This window comes from Pseudopipra pipra, chromosome 31 (genome assembly GCF_036250125.1).
Source record: "Pseudopipra pipra isolate bDixPip1 chromosome 31, bDixPip1.hap1, whole genome shotgun sequence".
Classification (NCBI taxonomy): domain Eukaryota; kingdom Metazoa; phylum Chordata; class Aves; order Passeriformes; family Pipridae; genus Pseudopipra; species Pseudopipra pipra.
In genome coordinates, this window is record NC_087579.1 from 200,485 (window position 1) to 223,869 (window position 23,385).

General features: G+C 52.5%; 1 protein-coding gene across 1 annotated transcript; it reads left to right on the forward strand.

Moving 5' to 3' along the window:
- Window positions 1–13,545: 13,545 nt before the first annotated feature.
- Window positions 13,546–21,678, forward strand: LOC135404321 (ankyrin repeat domain-containing protein 26-like). The gene is made up of 14 exons (XM_064639040.1): window positions 13,546–13,763; window positions 14,181–14,295; window positions 14,545–14,718; window positions 14,807–14,913; window positions 15,584–15,674; window positions 16,621–16,796; window positions 16,967–17,060; window positions 17,530–17,811; window positions 18,346–18,569; window positions 19,372–19,504; window positions 19,660–19,731; window positions 20,307–20,588; window positions 21,240–21,475; window positions 21,654–21,678. The coding sequence occupies exons 1-14, from the start codon at window positions 13,546–13,548 to the stop codon at window positions 21,676–21,678; spliced, it is 2,229 nt and encodes a 742-aa protein (XP_064495110.1).
- The last annotated feature ends 1,707 nt before the right edge of the window (window positions 21,679–23,385 follow it).

Genomic DNA, 23,385 nt, shown 5'->3' on the forward strand with positions numbered 1-23,385 from the left:
ACAGCCTCTGTTAGCTGATCTTTGCAGATGGTCTTCTATGGCAGCATTCAGGAGCTGAGGCAGTTGTGGGAGAGGGGGATGGATGTAAAAGTTGGAAGCCTTTCCCTTTTGGTGTGTTGTTGCCAGGCAGTCCAGCAGGAGCAGGAAGAATGTGTTGCTGTTCTGCTGGAACACGGTGCCGACCCCAATCTGGCAGACGCGGACGGCAACACTGCCCTTCACCTGGCTGTCCTCTCTAAAAATACAGCTGTAGCAGGGCTGTTACTGGAGCATCATGCCAAGAATGATGCTCAGAACCAGGTAACCTTGGCATGTGGCTAAAGCTGCTCTTTCCAAGAGCTGCAGAGCTTGTCTGTGTCTTTCTAATGGGGATTCTTTCTCCTTTTAGTGGGGATTTACCCCCTTGAAACTTGCAGCCTTGCAACAGCATGAGGAGATTGTGGAGTGCCTTGTGAGCAAAGCAGCTGACAGGCACGCTCAAGGCCAGGGGGAAAGGTGAGGGCTTTGTCAAAAGAGCACCCGGGCCTTCTGGGTAGTCTGCAAGTGTGAGTGAGACGAGGGGCGTGGCAATGAGCTGGGAAAAAGAAGGAGGAGCCCCGTGGAAGCAGTTCACTGGGTGACTGGTAAATGCAGGTCTCTGCACTTGGCTGCTCTCGTAGCTTTGGGGCTCTCACCCTTTGTCCGCTGAGGTCTGCAAGAAAGCCTTGTCTGTGGTGCCCTTCCCCCCCACAGAGCCCGAGCCATGGGGAAACTTGCCAGTAGCTCAGCAGCGTGGCTGCTCTGCAGGCCAGGGGGGTTTGAGGCAAGGCAGAGTTGGTGCGTGAAGTGCTCTGAAGGGAAGCGCTGGGGGAAAGAGAAGCAACACTGTCCCAGGGGACACGAGGGGCTCCGAGCGCACCGAAGGAGAAAACTTGCTGCCATGGAGATGGTCAGGCGGTGGGGCCTTTGAAGAGCAGTGCAAGGAGCCCTGAAGAGCACGGCCTGAGCTGGTAGTTGAGGCTGCTTCAGGGAGGCCCCTTGTAAGAGAAATTCTCCAGTGCTTGCATGGACTTGGCTTTGCTTTCCCGGAGCTTGTAGGAAAGGGGGGAAGAGGTCTTTTGGGAGCAAGCAGGGGAAAAATGATGCAGGATAAGACATGTTTCCGATGAACTTTTGGATGCTTTAGGACTGCTCTTGTGGTTCCTGGAAGCCATGAGGCTCACCTGGAGGAAGATAATCTGCGCTTCCAGGAGGAGTTGGACAGGGCTGACGCGGAGGTATGGAAAGCCTGTCCCCACAGGGATAAACCTGGGGGTGCTTGTTGCTTCCTCTCCATCACAAAAAGGGACAAAACAGTATTCTGGGAGCCACTCTGACAGAGACCTAAGGAAGCGGCAGTTCCATCAGGCTTTGATCTGCCTCTGTCCCTCCGGCCCCCTGCCCCACAACCCGCCATGCTGAGGCAGAGCTGCCTCTCCTTAGGGTTTCACTCCTTACCGCTCAGGGGGGCAGGGGTTCCTCTCTTTCTGCTCCATTGGAGGTCTTCCTACTTTAAGAAGACTCCCCACGCAGCCCTGGCTCCATTCTCGACTCCAGGGCAGGTCTGTGGAGCAGTTCACCTGGCTGCCTTTGCTGAAATGGCAGTTATCAGCTCGTCAGTGATGCCACCCTTCCTGACCCCACCCCACTGAAGCAGAACTGCCTCTCCTCAGGCATCCACTGCTTCCTGCTCAGGGGCTGCTGGGCGCCTCTCTCTGCACTACAGTGCGGGTCTTTCCCACTGAAGAAAACTCCCCGTGCTGCCCTGGTGCAATCCTGGGCTCCAGAGCACGTGTGCCAGAGCACTTGGCCTCTGCCACTTGCCAGACGCCTTCCTTTAGGAAGATGAACTATTTCAGTGGTCTTTTCCTGGAGTAGCAAGCAAGGGAATACAGGAAGTGTCCCAGGTGACCAAAAAGGACGGAGGGGCAGTGTCGGTGCTTAGAAGCGTGCTGTAGGAAAGCAGTGGAGGGATAGGAGAGGCTGCTGTAAAAGAGGACAAAGGCCTACAGTTTGTGTTCATGGGGCAGTAGAAGTGAAGCTTTGAAGGGACTTGAGTGGATTGCAGTTCTTTGGGCAGAGGGGATGCACACAGACATGCAGCACCTGAGTTCTTCAGCAGCAACTGGCTCCTCTCTGGAAAAGCTCCCCTGACAACTGTGGATTCTTCCCGTGATTTTACAGCTGCGGGAGGAGGAAGAAAAGCATCTTCAGTCTGAGCATCGCGTTTGTGACTTGAAGACTGCCTTGGATGACAAGGGAAGAGAAGCAATAACATCTTCCCAGAAACTGCAGGACCTCCCGTTGGCATCTTGCGAGACTAACATGACTGTAAAACAACTGGAAGAAGAGGCGCAAGAGTAAGAGAGTAACCCAGTGAAGCGAGGGCTCTGTGGCTTTGGGGGATTGGGTGGAAACAAGGGGAGAGTCAGTGGCATTTTGAAGGACACTTCTGCTGTGGCTTCTGTTCCTTAGCACAGTTTGTCTGGCATTGGATTTTCTGGTAATAAGAGCTGTATTTCTTCTTAAGCTTTGCAAGTGAAAAGAGCAGATTGGAAGGCACTGTCCAGCAGCCAAGCGATGGCGTTGAAGCCCTTCCGAGAGCCCTGCAAGCCTCTGCCTCAGTAAGCTGGTGCTAAATTTGCCTTTTTGTGACTCTTGAGCCTAGTTGCCTCTTTGTGTGGGGAAAGTGTCAGATGAAGTTTTCCTGGAGAGCCTAGGGGAGCTCAGTTTCTGCCTTCTCCTCAGTAGAGGCTGCTCAGAAAGCAGCCTGGTCCTTTTGCCAGCTGCTACAAAAGCCCCGAGGGTATTTGCTGTGCTGGACACTGGAGGAATTCTTAGATTCTAAATGAGGAGTTTCATCCTGAGCTCCAAGGGAGCCGGAAGTATTGCTGCCAGGAGTGTCTCCCAAATTCTTAAGCAGGTCTAAAGTTTCTTCTTTCTGTCGGGGAATCTTTCAAGTGTTTTCTAGGCTGGTTTCCAGTAGAGGAGAGATACAGTTGCGATGGCCACCCCCTTGAGAAGTTTTCCCAGAATTCACTGCCTTTAGATGCCGCTGAGTTTCCTTTCCTGTTTTTTTTGTCCTGTGTCCAGGGTGGTGAACTTTCCCAGCAGCTGGACATGGAGCCTAGAAGAGGCATGCCGCTCGAGGCTCAAAAGCAGGCTTTGCAAGGAGAGCTGTCCAGTCTGCGTGGGAAGTGTGAAAACCTGGAGAAGAGCAAATGTCAGCTGCAAGAAGAGGTGGCAGAACTCGCTCATCATTTGGAGACTTTGGTGCTGGATGGCAGCCAAAGAGAAGAATGTAGAAGAGACGTGGAGGAACGAGCTGACCAGGAAAGAAGTCAAAAGCTACAAGACGTCAGCCTCGTTTTGCAAGTAAGTGAATTTCTCCCCAGCGTCCACAGGCACTACGTAAACTTCTGTTGTGGCCATGGGTTTTGGTGTTTTTCTTTTGCTCCTGTATTCTGTGGGTTAGCTTCTGTCTTTGCTGAAGACAGTGGCAGAAGGCAATCTGGTTGGGCAGGAGTGCTGTCGTGGGTGTGTCACGTGCCGGCAGGTCCCTGAATGCAAAGGCTGCCCAAGGCAGATTGTCAGGTTGCAGTGCTTGGGAGGTATCTCTGTGGGCTGCTCTGCTTCTCACTGCTCATCCTTGAATGAGTTTTGCAACTTGCAGCTGTCATGGCCAGACCTAGAGGTGCTGCTTTGTCCTTGTAGGGGGGGAAGGTGCTCCGAAAAGGAGTCACTTAAATGACAGGGGTGGGGGTGAGGGGGTGGACATGCTGCTGGGAGTGAGGAGGCAGAGCCGCCTCTCTGAGTAAGGCTGGGCCCTTGAAACTGGGTGCGTGCAATTTTGTGCTGGGCAGAGCTCTCTTTTTCTTGTGGTGGTTGAAGGTGCACTGTCTCCTTCAGGCACAGGCCCGATTAGGACAAATCAGAGACAGTCATTGTGATTCCGTGAGAATCCAGTTGGAAGACAGAATTAGAGGCCTCGAAAGTGAATTGGACAGGGTAAAAAGAACCCAACAAGAGAGTGCTTCTCGTAAAGAAGCAACGCAGGCAGAAATGACGATGTACAAAGACCTGTATCTGGAGGAAGTGAAAACCAGAAGATGCCTAGCCAAGAAAGTGGAAAGGTAAGTCCCTGCTTTTTTTGGAGTGGTAATAAGAGACTCCTTTTTCTTCCTGCATTTTCCTTGGAAATCCATCTTCTCCATCTGGCCAGCATAATTGCCCTCCACTGGCCAGCAGGGTCTGATGGAGTTTGCAAGACATTCTCCTTGATATTTGAAAAGTCGTGGCAGTCAGGCGAAGTCCCAGGTGATGGGAAAAAGGGAAACTCACTGTGCCCATCTTTGAAAGGGGTGGAAAGGAGGGCCCTGGGAACTGCCAAGCTGAGTCCAGAGGAGGCCAGCAAGGTGGTTAGAAAGATGGAGCAGCTCTCCTCTGAGGAAAGGCTGGGCCAACTGCAATACTTCAGCCTGGAAAAGAGGAGGCTTTGGGGTGACCTACTGGTGGCCTTTCGGTGTGTGAAGGGAGCTTACAAGAAGGAGGAAGAGAGTGCATTTCAAAGAGCATGTGCGGAGAGGACAAGGGGGAATGGCTTCAAATGGCAAGAGAGTAGGTTTAGATTTGATCCTAGGAAGAGATTGGTCCCTGTGAGGGTGGTGAGGACCTGCAACAGGTTGCCCAGAGAAGCTGTGGATGCCCCATGGCTGGAAGTGTTCAAGGCCAGGTTGGATGGGGTTGTGAACAACCTGGTCTCGTGGAAGGTGTCCCTGGCCACAGCAGGAGGCTTGGAACGAGATGATCTTTAAGGTCCCTGCCAAGCCAAGCCATTCTAGGCTTGGATGCTGTCTGTGGCGTTTCTGTGAGACTGTGGGGGAAAGGCTGGTTGTTCCTGTGTTTCATGGTTTTCTTAACTAATTTGCTGTGCAGGTTGGAAAAGCTTCTGAGGCTAGAGAGGAGGAAAGTCAGGCTTAATGAAGAGAAAGAAAGCCAGCCCCAGCTGGAGGAAATGAAGAAGAGTTATTCTGAAAAGGTCAAGGAAGTTGACAGATTACGAAGAGAGGTGAGCCTTGCTCTGGGTGGGGCTTTTTGGTTGTTCCTTCTTTTGAAAGCTGGGAGACGCTTTCCCTCTATTTCTTGTCATGTTGATGATTTTTTTTCCCTTGTCTGCATTTTGGGTGTGATGGGCTTTTCTTAATGCTCCTTCTGCTGTTGCAGTGGGAGATGACTCTAAGTAATCCGGAGGTAGTTCTCCTTCTGGGGAAAGATGCAAATGTTAAGGACAAAGCAGTAAGGTGTAAGGGCTGATGGAGGCCAGGCTGTCCTGCAGAGGAAGGGCGAGGCGAGAGTGGCAGCCAGCCTGGCAGGGTGCGTGAGCTGAGGGGCCAGGGAGCCGTGCCACAGGCCCTGAGCAGGAAGAGCAGAACAGGTTCCCTGAGAGTGAGCGGGGTCAGCCAAGAGTGCAGATCCCCCGGCTGGGCCTGAGGGATGGGCAGGTCCTTGCAGGACATCATGTGCATGGGCTGAGAGCAGTGGGGCCCAGCTGAGGCCTGGCTGCAGCTTGAGGGAGGCTGTGACAGCGTCCTCTGGGTGTGACAGATGAATTGCAGTGATTCCTTTGGAGTGCAGAAGCTTGGAGCATTTTTGCAGGAGGAACTCGGAAAGGATGGGAAGCTGAGGAATCCTATGACAAATGATGGGAAAGCTGTTCTTGCTGGAAAAGAAGAGGCTGGTTGGACTTTGTTTCTAGTCCTGAGGCAGCAGATGATGAATATAGTCTCCCTGGCCGCCCCCTTTTGAGGTTTTCCCAGAATTCACTGCCTTTCCATCCCGCCGAGTTCCTGTTTTTTTCTTTCTGCCTGCAGGTTGCTGAACTTTCCCAGCAGCTGGACAGGGAATGTCAAAAGTGCACGCAGCTGGAAGCCAAAAATCAAGATTTGCAAGACGAACTGTCTACCCTGCGTGGGAAGTGCGAGAACCTGGAGATGGACAAATGCCAGCTGCAAGAAGAGCTGGCAAAACTCCGGCATCATTTGGAGACTGACTTGGTGGATCGCAGCCAACTCGAACAATGGAAAAAAGAGGTGGAAGAGCAAGCCGACCGGGAACTCAGACAAAAACTCCAGGAAGTCAATGAGTTTTTGCAAGTAAGTGAATTTCTCCCCAGCATCCACAGGCACTACGTAAACTTCTGTTGTGGCCACGGGTTTTGGTGTTTTTCTTTTGCTCCTGTATTCTGTGGGTTAGCTTCTGTCTTTGCTGAAGGCAGTGGCAGAAGGCAATCTGGTTGGGCAGGAGTGCTGTCGTGGGTGTGTCACGTGCCGGCAGGTCCCTGAATGCAAAGGCTGCCCAAGGCAGATTGTCAGGTTGCAGTGCTCGGGGGGTATCTCTGTGGGCTGCTCTGGTTCTCGCTGCTCATCCTTGAATGGGTTTTGCAACTTGCAGCTGTCATGGCCAGACCTAGAGGGGCTGCTTTGTCCTTGTAGGGGGGGAAGGTGCTCCGAAAAGGAGTCACTTAAATGACAGGGGTGGGGGATGCTCTTCTTGTCTTTGAAGAATCCTTTTCGCTGTGCTCTGTCCTACAGATACAGTGTGTCTTCCTTAGTAGCTTTGAATAAGAGTGCAAAGAATTGTTTGCCTTGGTAGCTGCTGGGTTCTGCCTTGGTTGCTGCTGGGAGTGAGGAGGCAGAGCCGCCTCTCTGTGCAGGGCTGGGCCCTTGAAAGTGGGTGTGTGCAATTTTGTGCTGGGCAGAGCTCTCTTTTTCTTGTGGTGGTTGAAGGTGCACTGTCTCCTTCAGGCACAGGCAGCCCACCAGGACACATTAGAAAAAATCCGAAGCAGTCATCTGGACTCCCTGAAAAACCAGTTAGAAGAGAGAATTAGAGATCTTGACCGTGCACTGGGAAGGATAAGAAGCAACCAAGCAGAAAGACCTTTTCAAAAAGAATCCACCCAGGCAGAAGTGGAAAAGTATAAAGAACTGTATGTGGTGGAAGCAAAAAGCAGAAAAAGCCTAGCCAAGAGACTGGAAAGGTAAGTCCCTGCTTTTTTTTACTGGTACTAAGAGACTCCTTTTTCCTCGTGCATTTTCCTTCTTAAATCCCTTTTCTACATCTGGCCAGCGTCAGGTGTGAAAGCATAACGTGGCATCTTTGTGGGGAAAGTTCCTTAAGACCTTGCCTTCATCAGACCTGTCTTCCTTTCTCTTTAGAGTTCCAGCAGTAACAGCACAGTAGCGCCACTCTGGCATTGCTGGTGTCTTTTTCAAGTTGCTGTTGTTTTAGCAGGCAGTCTTTTTGCCAGTGTCTAATCTCCTCATCCTGTGGGGGAGAGAAAAGACGAATCTTGTACCCTTTCCTGTTTGAATGAGGAGAGGCCTCTCGGAGAAGAGAGTTGGATTCTGTGAATCCAAACTAAGAAGGCTCTTGTTTGGCTTCGGTTTTGGCAGCGGGTCTGAGGGTTGAGCTTTCCTTGAGAAGGCCAGGGTAGGCCAGAGTTCTTCTGGAGGTGACACTGTCTGCTCCTTGCACTTGGTGTGATTTCTTAGAAACAGGCCCTGTGAACAAGCTCCGATCAAAGGATGTGCTGGTTTTGGACGGTCTTAATGCCCTTGGCTTTTAGAAGTGGGGTAATAGTGAAGGCTGTGGAGGGTAACTTTGCGAAAGCCTTCCTGCCAAAGATGACTCTGTGTGTGCTTGTGAATGTTTCAGAGCTAATGAGAGACTTGCAGAGGCCAACACCAAGCTCTTTTTGGAGCGCCACAGAAGCAGATCTGCAGTCCCAAGCAGCGCCGTCATCGGACACCTGGCTGCAAATCCACTTCTGGATTCAGCTGGCCTGGGACGTCTTGGCACCGGTTTGGGACCGAGCAGAAGCCTGGGTCTCAGGCATCTGTGGTAAAGTGGAAGACTTCTGGTCATCAGGTTTGTCCAAATTTTCCAGAGTGGTCCAAGGCCCAAAAATACGGAACTGGAAGCAATGAGCTGTGGAACTCCATTCTTTGACAAGAGAAACCGTGGGAAAGAGCACTGTGGCGCAGGAACCTCCCCCCTAAGTTCTCCACTAAATTGACACATAGGGTGTGTGTGACCTATTTGAAATGGCTGATGTCACCGTGAGTGCCAAATGCCACCAGACATCTGTGAGACACCTTTTTCTTCATCAGTGATCTTCGTTCTAGCAGTTTCTTCCCTGGACCTTGCTTTAATCTGTTACTCTGGATAGGAGGCATTTGCTGGTGTAGTTCCTGCTACGTCTTCCTCCATGAAACAGCAGAGCTCCCTACTCCTTGGGAAGTCTTCACGGCCTTCTAATTTTGCAGCAATGCTGCAAGCTCTGCAATACCGCTGGTCCGAGTATGCCCTGTAGTCAGCAGTCAGTGTGATAGCACATCCCTGCCAGACTGCAGAGCATGATAGCAGGAGACGTGGAAACCACGCGCCAGGAGTTGTAATCAGCGGGACAGGCGCGTAGCATGGGATTGAGGCATGGGCAAGCAGGAGGCTTGGAAGCAGATGATCTTTAAGGTCCCTTTAAGGTCCCCTTTTGGGGTTTTCCCGGAATTCACTGCCTTTCCATCCCGCTGAGTTCTTTTTTTGTTCTTTCTGTCTGCAGGTTGCTGAACTTTCCCGGCAGCTGGAGAGGGAATGTCAAAAGCGCACGCAGCTGGAAGCCACAAGTCAGGGTTTGCAAGACGAGCTGTCTAGCCTGCGTGGGAAGTGGGAAAACCTGGAGAAGAGCAAATGCCAACTGCAAGAAGAGCTGGCAAAGCTCCAGCCTCATTTGGAGACCAGTGTGGTGGATGGCAGCCAGATCATGGCTAGGCTTGGCCAACGAAGATTTGGAAGGGCTCTCCCCACATTTGCTACAAGCGCGCTGGTGGCTAAAGAGGCCAATGCGAGACAGTCAAGATGGGTTGCAAAAGGCACAGCAGAAAGACTCCTTGGATGGGATCGGCAAGACACGATTCTTTCTGCGTTGTCTTCTCTCTTCGATGGTGATCCTGCGTGCGTTCTCAAAGGAAGCAGCAGCGTTAGAGACAGTGTGTCTGCAGACCTCTCGATTGGAGGCCAGAGTAGACCAGCGCTGGAGACCAATGTGGCCAAGGCTAAGATGTTGCTTCAGGGAGTCCTCGTGGCTCCTTTTGCGGGCTCCTCTCTTGCGGCAGCCAGTGGCAAGTTTGCCATAGATCACGATCTTAGGGAGGCGGTAGTCCTCCATCCTGGAGACGTGCCCTGCCCAACGCAGCCGTGTTCTCAGCAACATGGCCTCAGTGCTGGTAATTGCTGCCTGTTGTAGAACAGACGTATTAGTTCCGTAATCTGAGCAGCGGATGTTTAGGATTGTACGGAGACAGCGTTGATGGAAGCGTTCGAGGAGTCACAGGTGGTGGCGGTAAATGAGCCATGATTCGGACCCATCTGAGAGAGTAGACAGCACTATGGCTCTGTAAACCCTGATCTTTGTACTTTTCTTCAGGTGTTTATTTACAAGGACTCCCCGAAACAACCTCTCAGCCTTGGCCATATTGATCAACATAACTGGTCTACTCTGACCTCCAATCGGGAGGTCTGGAGACACACTATCTTTTGAGAAAGCACGCAGGATCACTCTTGAGGAGAAAAGACAACGCAGAAAGAATCATGCCTTGCAGAATATATCTCCTAAGGAGTCTTTCTGCTGTGCCTTTTGCAACCGGCCGTGTCTATCTCGTGTTGGCCTTTTTAGCCACCAACGCGCTTGTAACAGACGTGGGTAGATCCCTTCCCAAATCTTCGTTCGTGAAACCTGGCCATGATGATGATGATGATGATGATTATTTCACCAGACTCTTTATGGAGTCTTCTGAAAGCTCTCGATGCCTTTGGTAACCTGTTGTGTCCCCTAGTAGGGGCAGTATCCAGTTCATTCTTCACGGGTTGTTGTGTAATGGACTGAATTGCTGAGTCTTGACCTACACGGTTGGTCCTGAAAAGAGTCTGAAAGTGTTCAGAGCATCAATTTAGAACGGCGGTTTCACCTGTGAGAAGCATTTGACCATCTGCGCTGAGTAGAGGGCTTTGGGCCTGGTCTGTCGGTCCATATGCTGTTTTCAAGGCCTCCTAGAATCCTCTGTGATCACCCGTATCTGCGCATAATTGAATTTTTCCTGCTAGATTGATCCACCCCTTGTTTTGGATGTCACGAAGTTGCTGTTGGAGGTTGCTGCCTGCGAGACGAAAGGCCGCTTTTCTTCCATGAGCAGATGGCTGAGCAAGGTGTGCTCGGTGGGCAGTTCTCTTTTTCCTCCACAAATCCTGGATCTCTTGACTGTTTTCATCCAAGCAGCCCTTGTTCTTCTTGAAGGAGAAGCCTAAGGATTCTTCAGAGGACTGCAGGATGCTATTTTCCATAGGTTGCCCAAATGATTCAGGAGAGGGATCTATGGAATGATCCTGGAGCCTAGTTTGAAGGTTTGCCTGAAAGCTGTCTCTCCCTTTAGCTGATTGAAGATCTTTAACTTGGAATCTCCTGCTCGGAATACCGGCCCTTTTAGGTTTGAACTTAAGGTTGAAGTGAAGTTTACAGCCAAACAGAACACTAGAAAAGGGATGTGGAAGAATGCGCCGAGCAGGAAATAAGACCAAAACTACAAGTCTGGTTCTCTACTCAACTGGGCTGGAACATCTTGTCAACAATTTGAGTCTGAACAACCTCAGTCTGTGAGGAGGCTCTTGACTCCCGCTAGGTGTTCTTATGCCAACTTGGTCTTGAATAAACTGAAGAGTCTAGTAGGTGTCCTTGTTTTCTTCTGTTGCCCCTGCCGACTTTGCTTCTGCCATTCCCCGATCCCAAGGCTGTCCCCTCTTCTTCCCTCTGCTTGCCTCTGGGACAGGTGGGGACCTGTCCAGCTTGGGCAGAAAGGGCCTGGCTGCCAGAACTGTCCCGACATTTGAGGAGAACTGCTGCGTTTGGTGACAGAATTGGAGCTCTTTGGACCTAGGTGGGAGGGATGAGGAGAGTCCTATTTTTGAAGGTTTATTAAGGCTTTCTTCCCGGGCCGGGAGTTAAGACTTCTCTCTCTGCCCTTGGTCTGAGTGCAAATCAGTGCGGCAGACAATTTCAAGGCTGAAAGAGAAGCCAGGCCTGAAGGCCGAGCCGGAGCTCTCCTCTGCTCCCTTCAGCTCTGCTCACAGCTGCATCTTCAGCCCGTCCCAGAGGCCAGGCAAATGCATCCCCTTCCTCCGTGAAGGCTTGAAGCACAGTCCTGTTAAGATCCTGGCCTACAGGTGAGCTATTGCTTCTACTGGGTTGCCAGAGTCTTCCAGTGCTTTCGAGCCCTCCTCTTTGTGTTCTGGGCAGAAGACAATGGGTGAGCTTGTGGTAGCCATAAAACACAGGCAACTCCCTGATCCTGTGGGAAGCGGATGGGTTTGTAGCCCGCTGTAAGAGGGAAAGTTGGGAAGGATGCTGAAGCTGAAACCATACGCCGTTGAAATCTCAACCCAAACAATCTTTATTCCCAAGAGGTGGCCAACAAAAGGAAAAAACCCCAAGAGAGAGGAAGGAGGAGAAAAATAAGCCCTCGGTACGACTCCCCCAGTTGCCCAGGTGTTGCTTCTGAAGTTATCTTCCCGACCCAGAAGGCCTAGAATTGCCCAGAGCAGAAGCTGCATTCTGGGAGAGTCGGCAGGCTCACAAGATAGCCGGCGTGCCCGCCAAAGGCAACGTTGTCCTTTGATGTGAAGCTTGCGTCTGCCGAGTACGAGCCATCCGCTTTTTATCCAATTGATTGGCGATGTCCACCTGGGCAGGTGTGGTCAGCACCGCCCAGCCAGAGGCCTTCAGTCCCTCCCAATGTTCTGGAAGCGGTGCCCCTTCTGCGCACGCGTGTGTCCTTTGGAATCCCCCCCGTGCTTGCGCGCTGTACTTCAGGGGGTCTTCTCTAAATGAGTCTGGGGGCGTACTCCATCACCCTCCTGTTCCCTTTTTTCTTCAAATGCCCTTGGAAGGTGATCAGGCAATAATAAGACACCAATTAATTGTAGTTTGTCCAAAACGCTTCCTTCAAGGACGAAGTTGCCGTTTCTCAGTGCTTGTTTTCTCCTAAGTTGGCAGGAAAAGGATAGACCCTCCCAGGCGGCTGGGCCAAAGAGAGACCAAAAGTATCAACATCCAATTAAGCCCCGATACAGCCGCAAAGAAAAAGGGAAATTTCTTCAGCCCGCTTGCGGTCCATTGTAGCGTCCCTCCCCTGAGCAAGCTGGTGCAGAAGTTGTGGGCCTTCACTTGGTGTTGTCATTGGGACCAAGTGGGACAAGCTGTGTTTGAAAGTTTCTTGCTGCCCTGCTGTGTGCTGCCTGTTGGCTGGTGGAGCATCAGCAGAGCAGAAACTGACTGTTGGCATCTGGCAAAGCAGCAGGTGAGAGCAGTTGCGAGGGGGGGAGGGGGGGGCGAGGTGTCTGCTCTTCAAGAGGGACAATGTCAGGGTTGAAAACAAGTCTGTGGGAAGGCAGACAGAGCTAAACAAGTCCCTGTAAGTCTGTAAATGCTGAACCATCATGGTGTGATGCAGGGCAGCCAATTGTGATATATGTTTATGAAAAAACACCAATGGTATTTTAACATGTATGTTATGCCCAGGGCTATGAGTCAGTGTTCTGTTCCAATAAAGGTTCTTTCCTCTCCTGTCTTGTTGCTTGGAAGTAGACTGTCTGCGTATTTTCTTTTATTGACCGCCACAACAATAACAGGACAAGAGAAAGGAGTTGGGGAATTGTCCTGGAAGTCTGGTCTGGTGGGCTTGGAGCACTGGGTGGGCATTTCTTGAGAGCTGTGGTGGCCCCCGCCTGCTTGGGCTGGGATGTCACTTCATGCTGAGCCTCATTTGATGGCAGTGTGCCCAGAGGCAGCCCGGCTCCAGGCTGAAGCAAAAAGCCAGAGCGGGTGATGGGGAGCTGCTCCAGCGCCTACCGCAGCCTGCGGCCCGGTGGGAGCGTCCCGGGCCCTGCCCCGGGGCGCCCTGAGGCGGGGCAGTGCCCACTCCCGCCGGCCGCCCTCACAAGGCCCAGGCCGCCTCCTTCCCACAAGGCCCAGCAGGGCTGCCCTCACACCTGCCCCGCCCTGCCCTGCCCCGCCCGGCCCCACCCTGCCCCGTGGCCTCTGTCACACCCCACGCTGACGTGCTGAGCCTTCCACCAGCCATTGTGACACCACAGGCGCCAGTCGGGCACGGCTTTGTTGGTACCCGCAGCCGGCGCCCAGAGCTGCTGTAGCCTCTCGGGGAGCAGCAGCACATCCCGCTCGGGGAGCATTGCGAGCCTGTATCGCCGTCTTGGTATCTGCAGGCCACGACCACTGCGCAGGGCGACCTCGTCTGCCTTGTGCTTTCTACCCTGTGCCCGTCCTTATTGTCGTCCTTGTCCCCTTTGTCACCCTCCCCCTAAACCTCCCCCTCGTCCCAATTCCTCATCCCTACTTGGCTCCCGGCAGCCCGCCGGGGGCTTCTTGCACTCCTGCTGCTGGGAGCTCCAAGCAGGGCCATGCCGTGGCTTCTGAGCAAGGAGCGGCGGCAGTCGCCCTCCAGCAGCCGCAGTGGGCAGCCCTGGGCTGCCACCAGCTCCAGCAGCGCCTCCCAGCTCCGGGAGCAGGGGCTGGGCAGGCTGCACCGCGCGGCCGCCCGCGGTGACCTGGGCTGGCTGAGGCGGTGGCGCTGGTACGTCAAGGTAGTCGGCATCGACAGGCGAGACCAGGAGATGCGGTGAGTTCTGGGCCACGCTGACGGCACAGCTTGGCTGCTCCTGAGCCAAGCTGCAGTAGTCCTGGGCAGCCCTCTCTTAGGGATAAGGCTTGAAAAATGAGATTTGCCCTGTCAGCTGGGAGAGGGAACTCTTGAGCTTTTCACTGCTCGGAGCTGCCGGCCGGGCTCCAGCGCTGTTGGAAAGGCGTGTTGCCCACCTGCCGCTTGGCCGTGGTCTCTCTGCAGGGCTGTTCTGCAGCTGCTCAACCCTCACCTGTTCTCTTCTGCCCTCTGGCTGATCAGCGCAGCATTGCAGCAGCAGCAGCAGGAGGAGCAGGAGGAGCAGAGTCGGAGCAGGGTCCCCAGGGTGCTGGGTAGAGACACAGCTTGGGCTCGTCCTTTGTCTGTCTGGGTTAAGAGTGTCTGTTTAATTTTTAGGACACCTCTGCATCTGGCTTCGGCCAATGGCCATGCAGATGTCGTGAGATATCTGCTAAGAAAGAACAGCCAGCCCAACCTCGCTGACAGCTTCAAGAGAACGGCCCTGATGAAGGTGTGTGGAATGCCTTCTGAGCTTGGAGGTGGGGTTTAGTGCTGGGGTGTTAAAGGGGAGGTGTCTGGCAGGATTCCTTGCAGCGCAGGGCCATAGAAACACGCCTATTGCAATGGGCACGGCACAGCCTCTGTTAGCTGATCTTTGCAGATGGTCTTCTATGGCAGCATTCAGGAGCTGAGGCAGTTGTGGGAGAGGGGGATGGATGTAAAAGTTGGAAGCCTTTCCCTTTTGGTGTGTTGTTGCCAGGCAGTCCAGCAGGAGCAGGAAGAATGTGTTGCTGTTCTGCTGGAACACGGTGCCGACCCCAATCTGGCAGACGCGGACGGCAACACTGCCCTTCACCTGGCTGTCCTCTCTAAAAATACAGCTGTAGCAGGGCTGTTACTGGAGCATCATGCCAAGAATGATGCTCAGAACCAGGTAACCTTGGCATGTGGCTAAAGCTGCTCTTTCCAAGAGCTGCAGAGCTTGTCTGTGTCTTTCTAATGGGGATTCTTTCTCCTTTTAGTGGGGATTTACCCCCTTGAAACTTGCAGCCTTGCAACAGCATGAGGAGATTGTGGAGTGCCTTGTGAGCAAAGCAGCTGACAGGCACGCTCAAGGCCAGGGGGAAAGGTGAGGGCTTTGTCAAAAGAGCACCCGGGCCTTCTGGGTAGTCTGCAAGTGTGAGTGAGACGAGGGGCATGGCAATGAGCTGGGAAAAAGAAGGAGGAGCCCCGTGGAAGCAGTTCACTGGGTGACTGGTAAATACAGGTCTCTGCACTTGGCTGCTCTCGTAGCTTTGGGGCTCTCACCCTTTGTCCGCTGAGGTCTGCAAGAAAGCCTTGTCTGTGGTGCCCTTCCCCCCCACAGAGCCCGAGCCATGGGGAAACTTGCCAGTAGCTCAGCAGCGTGGCTGCTCTGCAGGCCAGGGGGGTTTGAGGCAAGGCAGAGTTGGTGCGTGAAGTGCTCTGAAGGGAAGCGCTGGGGGAAAGAGAAGCAACACTGTCCCAGGGGACACGAGGGGCTCCGAGCGCACCGAAGGAGAAAACTTGCTGCCATGGAGATGGTCAGGCGGTGGGGCCTTTGAAGAGCAGTGCAAGGAGCCCTGAAGAGCACGGCCTGAGCTGGTAGTTGAGGCTGCTTCAGGGAGGCCCCTTGTAAGAGAAATTCTCCAGTGCTTGCATGGACTTGGCTTTGCTTTCCCGGAGCTTGTAGGAAAGGGGGGAAGAGGTCTTTTGGGAGCAAGCAGGGGAAAAATGATGCAGGATAAGACATGTTTCCGATGAACTTTTGGATGCTTTAGGACTGCTCTTGTGGTTCCTGGAAGCCATGAGGCTCACCTGGAGGAAGATAATCTGCGCTTCCAGGAGGAGTTGGACAGGGCTGACGCGGAGGTATGGAAAGCCTGTCCCCACAGGGATAAACCTGGGGGTGCTTGTTGCTTCCTCTCCATCACAAAAAGGGACAAAACAGTATTCTGGGAGCCACTCTGACAGAGACCTAAGGAAGCGGCAGTTCCATCAGGCTTTGATCTGCCTCTGTCCCTCCGGCCCCCTGCCCCACAACCCGCCATGCTGAGGCAGAGCTGCCTCTCCTTAGGGTTTCACTCCTTACCGCTCAGGGGGGCAGGGGTTCCTCTCTTTCTGCTCCATTGGAGGTCTTCCTACTTTAAGAAGACTCCCCACGCAGCCCTGGCTCCATTCTCGACTCCAGGGCAGGTCTGTGGAGCAGTTCACCTGGCTGCCTTTGCTGAAATGGCAGTTATCAGCTCGTCAGTGATGCCACCCTTCCTGACCCCACCCCACTGAAGCAGAACTGCCTCTCCTCAGGCATCCACTGCTTCCTGCTCAGGGGCTGCTGGGCGCCTCTCTCTGCACTACAGTGCGGGTCTTTCCCACTGAAGAAAACTCCCCGTGCTGCCCTGGTGCAATCCTGGGCTCCAGAGCACGTGTGCCAGAGCACTTGGCCTCTGCCACTTGCCAGACGCCTTCCTTTAGGAAGATGAACTATTTCAGTGGTCTTTTCCTGGAGTAGCAAGCAAGGGAATACAGGAAGTGTCCCAGGTGACCAAAAAGGACGGAGGGGCAGTGTCGGTGCTTAGAAGCGTGCTGTAGGAAAGCAGTGGAGGGATAGGAGAGGCTGCTGTAAAAGAGGACAAAGGCCTACAGTTTGTGTTCATGGGGCAGTAGAAGTGAAGCTTTGAAGGGACTTGAGTGGATTGCAGTTCTTTGGGCAGAGGGGATGCACACAGACATGCAGCACCTGAGTTCTTCAGCAGCAACTGGCTCCTCTCTGGAAAAGCTCCCCTGACAACTGTGGATTCTTCCCGTGATTTTACAGCTGCGGGAGGAGGAAGAAAAGCATCTTCAGTCTGAGCATCGCGTTTGTGACTTGAAGACTGCCTTGGATGACAAGGGAAGAGAAGCAATAACATCTTCCCAGAAACTGCAGGACCTCCCGTTGGCATCTTGCGAGACTAACATGACTGTAAAACAACTGGAAGAAGAGGCGCAAGAGTAAGAGAGTAACCCAGTGAAGCGAGGGCTCTGTGGCTTTGGGGGATTGGGTGGAAACAAGGGGAGAGTCAGTGGCATTTTGAAGGACACTTCTGCTGTGGCTTCTGTTCCTTAGCACAGTTTGTCTGGCATTGGATTTTCTGGTAATAAGAGCTGTATTTCTTCTTAAGCTTTGCAAGTGAAAAGAGCAGATTGGAAGGCACTGTCCAGCAGCCAAGCGATAGCGTTGAAGCCCTTCCGAGAGCCCTGCAAGCCTCTGCCTCAGTAAGCTGGTGCTAAATTTGCCTTTTTGTGACTCTTGAGCCTAGTTGCCTCTTTGTGTGGGGAAAGTGTCAGATGAAGTTTTCCTGGAGAGCCTAGGGGAGCTCAGTTTCTGCCTTCTCCTCAGTAGAGGCTGCTCAGAAAGCAGCCTGGTCCTTTTGCCAGCTGCTACAAAAGCCCCGAGGGTATTTGCTGTGCTGGACACTGGAGGAATTCTTAGATTCTAAATGAGGAGTTTCATCCTGAGCTCCAAGGGAGCCGGAAGTATTGCTGCCAGGAGTGTCTCCCAAATTCTTAAGCAGGTCTAAAGTTTCTTCTTTCTGTCGGGGAATCTTTCAAGTGTTTTCTAGGCTGGTTTCCAGTAGAAGAGAGATACAGTTGCGATGGCCACCCCCTTGAGAAGTTTTCCCAGAATTCACTGCCTTTAGATGCCGCTGAGTTTCCTTTCCTGTTTTTTTTGTCCTGTGTCCAGGGTGGTGAACTTTCCCAGCAGCTGGACATGGAGCCTAGAAGAGGCATGCTGCTCGAGGCTCAAAAGCAGGCTTTGCAAGGAGAGCTGTCCAGTCTGCGTGGGAAGTGTGAAAACCTGGAGAAGAGCAAATGTCAGCTGCAAGAAGAGGTGGCAGAACTCGCTCATCATTTGGAGACTTTGGTGCTGGATGGCAGCCAAAGAGAAGAATGTAGAAGAGACGTGGAGGAACGAGCTGACCAGGAAAGAAGTCAAAAGCTACAAGACGTCAGCCTCGTTTTGCAAGTAAGTGAATTTCTCCCCAGCGTCCACAGGCACTACGTAAACTTCTGTTGTGGCCATGGGTTTTGGTGTTTTTCTTTTGCTCCTGTATTCTGTGGGTTAGCTTCTGTCTTTGCTGAAGACAGTGGCAGAAGGCAATCTGGTTGGGCAGGAGTGCTGTCGTGGGTGTGTCACGTGCCGGCAGGTCCCTGAATGCAAAGGCTGCCCAAGGCAGATTGTCAGGTTGCAGTGCTTGGGAGGTATCTCTGTGGGCTGCTCTGCTTCTCACTGCTCATCCTTGAATGAGTTTTGCAACTTGCAGCTGTCATGGCCAGACCTAGAGGGGCTGCTTTGTCCTTGTAGGGGGGGAAGGTGCTCCGAAAAGGAGTCACTTAAATGACAGGGGTGGGGGTGAGGGGGTGGACATGCTGCTGGGAGTGAGGAGGCAGAGCCGCCTCTCTGAGTAAGGCTGGGCCCTTGAAACTGGGTGCGTGCAATTTTGTGCTGGGCAGAGCTCTCTTTTTCTTGTGGTGGTTGAAGGTGCACTGTCTCCTTCAGGCACAGGCCCGATTAGGACAAATCAGAGACAGTCATTGTGATTCCGTGAGAATCCAGTTGGAAGACAGAATTAGAGGCCTCGAAAGTGAATTGGACAGGGTAAAAAGAACCCAACAAGAGAGTGCTTCTCGTAAAGAAGCAACGCAGGCAGAAATGACGATGTACAAAGACCTGTATCTGGAGGAAGTGAAAACCAGAAGATGCCTAGCCAAGAAAGTGGAAAGGTAAGTCCCTGCTTTTTTTGGAGTGGTAATAAGAGACTCCTTTTTCTTCCTGCATTTTCCTTGGAAATCCATCTTCTCCATCTGGCCAGCATAATTGCCCTCCACTGGCCAACAGGGTCTGATGGAGTTTGCAAGACATTCTCCTTGATATTTGAAAAGTCGTGGCAGTCAGGCAAAGTCCCAGGTGATGGGAAAAAGGGAAACTCACTGTGCCCATCTTTGAAAGGGGTGGAAAGGAGGGCCCTGGGAACTGCCAAGCTGAGTCCAGAGGAGGCCAGCAAGGTGGTTAGAAAGATGGAGCAGCTCTCCTCTGAGGAAAGGCTGGGCCAACTGCAATACTTCAGCCTGGAAAAGAGGAGGCTTTGGGGTGACCTACTGGTGGCCTTTCGGTGTGTGAAGGGAGCTTACAAGAAGGAGGAAGAGAGTGCATTTCAAAGAGCATGTGCGGAGAGGACAAGGGGGAATGGCTTCAAATGGCAAGAGAGTAGGTTTAGATTTGATCCTAGGAAGAGATTGGTCCCTGTGAGGGTGGTGAGGACCTGCAACAGGTTGCCCAGAGAAGCTGTGGATGCCCCATGGCTGGAAGTGTTCAAGGCCAGGTTGGATGGGGTTGTGAACAACCTGGTCTCGTGGAAGGTGTCCCTGGCCACAGCAGGAGGCTTGGAACGAGATGATCTTTAAGGTCCCTGCCAAGCCAAGCCATTCTAGGCTTGGATGCTGTCTGTGGCGTTTCTGTGAGACTGTGGGGGAAAGGCTGGTTGTTCCTGTGTTTCATGGTTTTCTTAACTAATTTGCTGTGCAGGTTGGAAAAGCTTCTGAGGCTAGAGAGGAGGAAAGTCAGGCTTAATGAAGAGAAAGAAAGCCAGCCCCAGCTGGAGGAAATGAAGAAGAGTTATTCTGAAAAGGTCAAGGAAGTTGACAGATTACGAAGAGAGGTGAGCCTTGCTCTGGGTGGGGCTTTTTGGTTGTTCCTTCTTTTGAAAGCTGGGAGACGCTTTCCCTCTATTTCTTGTCATGTTGATGATTTTTTTTCCCTTGTCTGCATTTTGGGTGTGATGGGCTTTTCTTAATGCTCCTTCTGCTGTTGCAGTGGGAGATGACTCTAAGTAATCCGGAGGTAGTTCTCCTTCTGGGGAAAGATGCAAATGTTAAGGACAAAGCAGTAAGGTGTAAGGGCTGATGGAGGCCAGGCTGTCCTGCAGAGGAAGGGCGAGGCGAGAGTGGCAGCCAGCCTGGCAGGGTGCGTGAGCTGAGGGGCCAGGGAGCCGTGCCACAGGCCCTGAGCAGGAAGAGCAGAACAGGTTCCCTGAGAGTGAGCGGGGTCAGCCAAGAGTGCAGATCCCCCGGCTGGGCCTGAGGGATGGGCAGGTCCTTGCAGGACATCATGTGCATGGGCTGAGAGCAGTGGGGCCCAGCTGAGGCCTGGCTGCAGCTTGAGGGAGGCTGTGACAGCGTCCTCTGGGTGTGACAGATGAATTGCAGTGATTCCTTTGGAGTGCAGAAGCTTGGAGCATTTTTGCAGGAGGAACTCGGAAAGGATGGGAAGCTGAGGAATCCTATGACAAATGATGGGAAAGCTGTTCTTGCTGGAAAAGAAGAGGCTGGTTGGACTTTGTTTCTAGTCCTGAGGCAGCAGATGATGAATATAGTCTCCCTGGCCGCCCCCTTTTGAGGTTTTCCCAGAATTCACTGCCTTTCCATCCCGCCGAGTTCCTGTTTTTTTCTTTCTGCCTGCAGGTTGCTGAACTTTCCCAGCAGCTGGACAGGGAATGTCAAAAGTGCACGCAGCTGGAAGCCAAAAATCAAGATTTGCAAGACGAACTGTCTACCCTGCGTGGGAAGTGCGAGAACCTGGAGATGGACAAATGCCAGCTGCAAGAAGAGCTGGCAAAACTCCGGCATCATTTGGAGACTGACTTGGTGGATCGCAGCCAACTCGAACAATGGAAAAAAGAGGTGGAAGAGCAAGCCGACCGGGAACTCAGACAAAAACTCCAGGAAGTCAATGAGTTTTTGCAAGTAAGTGAATTTCTCCCCAGCATCCACAGGCACTACGTAAACTTCTGTTGTGGCCACGGGTTTTGGTGTTTTTCTTTTGCTCCTGTATTCTGTGGGTTAGCTTCTGTCTTTGCTGAAGGCAGTGGCAGAAGGCAATCTGGTTGGGCAGGAGTGCTGTCGTGGGTGTGTCACGTGCCGGCAGGTCCCTGAATGCAAAGGCTGCCCAAGGCAGATTGTCAGGTTGCAGTGCTCGGGGGGTATCTCTGTGGGCTGCTCTGGTTCTCGCTGCTCATCCTTGAATGGGTTTTGCAACTTGCAGCTGTCATGGCCAGACCTAGAGGGGCTGCTTTGTCCTTGTAGGGGGGGAAGGTGCTCCGAAAAGGAGTCACTTAAATGACAGGGGTGGGGGATGCTCTTCTTGTCTTTGAAGAATCCTTTTCGCTGTGCTCTGTCCTACAGATACAGTGTGTCTTCCTTAGTAGCTTTGAATAAGAGTGCAAAGAATTGTTTGCCTTGGTAGCTGCTGGGTTCTGCCTTGGTTGCTGCTGGGAGTGAGGAGGCAGAGCCGCCTCTCTGTGCAGAGCTGGGCCCTTGAAAGTGGGTGTGTGCAATTTTGTGCTGGGCAGAGCTCTCTTTTTCTTGTGGTGGTTGAAGGTGCACTGTCTCCTTCAGGCACAGGCAGCCCACCAGGACACATTAGAAAAAATCCGAAGCAGTCATCTGGACTCCCTGAAAAACCAGTTAGAAGAGAGAATTAGAGATCTTGACCGTGCACTGGGAAGGATAAGAAGCAACCAAGCAGAAAGACCTTTTCAAAAAGAATCCACCCAGGCAGAAGTGGAAAAGTATAAAGAACTGTATGTGGTGGAAGCAAAAAGCAGAAAAAGCCTAGCCAAGAGACTGGAAAGGTAAGTCCCTGCTTTTTTTTACTGGTACTAAGAGACTCCTTTTTCCTCGTGCATTTTCCTTCTTAAATCCCTTTTCTACATCTGGCCAGCGTCAGGTGTGAAAGCATAACGTGGCGTCTTTGTGGGGAAAGTTCCTTAAGACCTTGCCTTCATCAGACCTGTCTTCCTTTCTCTTTAGAGTTCCAGCAGTAACAGCACAGTAGCGCCACTCTGGCATTGCTGGTGTCTTTTTCAAGTTGCTGTTGTTTTAGCAGGCAGTCTTTTTGCCAGTGTCTAATCTCCTCATCCTGTGGGGGAGAGAAAAGACGAATCTTGTACCCTTTCCTGTTTGAATGAGGAGAGGCCTCTCGGAGAAGAGAGTTGGATTCTGTGAATCCAAACTAAGAAGGCTCTTGTTTGGCTTCGGTTTTGGCAGCGGGTCTGAGGGTTGAGCTTTCCTTGAGAAGGCCAGGGTAGGCCAGAGTTCTTCTGGAGGTGACACTGTCTGCTCCTTGCACTTGGTGTGATTTCTTAGAAACAGGCCCTGTGAACAAGCTCCGATCAAAGGATGTGCTGGTTTTGGACGGTCTTAATGCCCTTGGCTTTTAGAAGTGGGGTAATAGTGAAGGCTGTGGAGGGTAACTTTGCGAAAGCCTTCCTGCCAAAGATGACTCTGTGTGTGCTTGTGAATGTTTCAGAGCTAATGAGAGACTTGCAGAGGCCAACACCAAGCTCTTTTTGGAGCGCCACAGAAGCAGATCTGCAGTCCCAAGCAGCGCCGTCATCGGACACCTGGCTGCAAATCCACTTCTGGATTCAGCTGGCCTGGGACGTCTTGGCACCGGTTTGGGACCGAGCAGAAGCCTGGGTCTCAGGCATCTGTGGTAAAGTGGAAGACTTCTGGTCATCAGGTTTGTCCAAATTTTCCAGAGTGGTCCAAGGCCCAAAAATACGGAACTGGAAGCAATGAGCTGTGGAACTCCATTCTTTGACAAGAGAAACCGTGGGAAAGAGCACTGTGGTGCAGGAACCTCCCCCCTAAGTTCTCCACTAAATTGACACATAGGGTGTGTGTGACCTATTTGAAATGGCTGATGTCACCGTGAGTGCCAAATGCCACCAGACATCTGTGAGACACCTTTTTCTTCATCAGTGATCTTCGTTCTAGCAGTTTCTTCCCTGGACCTTGCTTTAATCTGTTACTCTGGATAGGAGGCATTTGCTGGTGTAGTTCCTGCTACGTCTTCCTCCATGAAACAGCAGAGCTCCCTACTCCTTGGGAAGTCTTCACGGCCTTCTAATTTTGCAGCAATGCTGCAAGCTCTGCAATACCGCTGGTCCGAGTATGCCCTGTAGTCAGCAGTCAGTGTGATAGCACATCCCTGCCAGACTGCAGAGCATGATAGCAGGAGACGTGGAAACCACGCGCCAGGAGTTGTAATCAGCGGGACAGGCGCGTAGCATGGGATTGAGGCATGGGCAAGCAGGAGGCTTGGAAGCAGATGATCTTTAAGGTCCCTTTAAGGTCCCCTTTTGGGGTTTTCCCGGAATTCACTGCCTTTCCATCCCGCTGAGTTCTTTTTTTGTTCTTTCTGTCTGCAGGTTGCTGAACTTTCCCGGCAGCTGGAGAGGGAATGTCAAAAGCGCACGCAGCTGGAAGCCACAAGTCAGGGTTTGCAAGACGAGCTGTCTAGCCTGCGTGGGAAGTGGGAAAACCTGGAGAAGAGCAAATGCCAACTGCAAGAAGAGCTGGCAAAGCTCCAGCCTCATTTGGAGACCAGTGTGGTGGATGGCAGCCAGATCATGGCTAGGCTTGGCCAACGAAGATTTGGAAGGGCTCTCCCCACATTTGCTACAAGCGCGCTGGTGGCTAAAGAGGCCAATGCGAGACAGTCAAGATGGGTTGCAAAAGGCACAGCAGAAAGACTCCT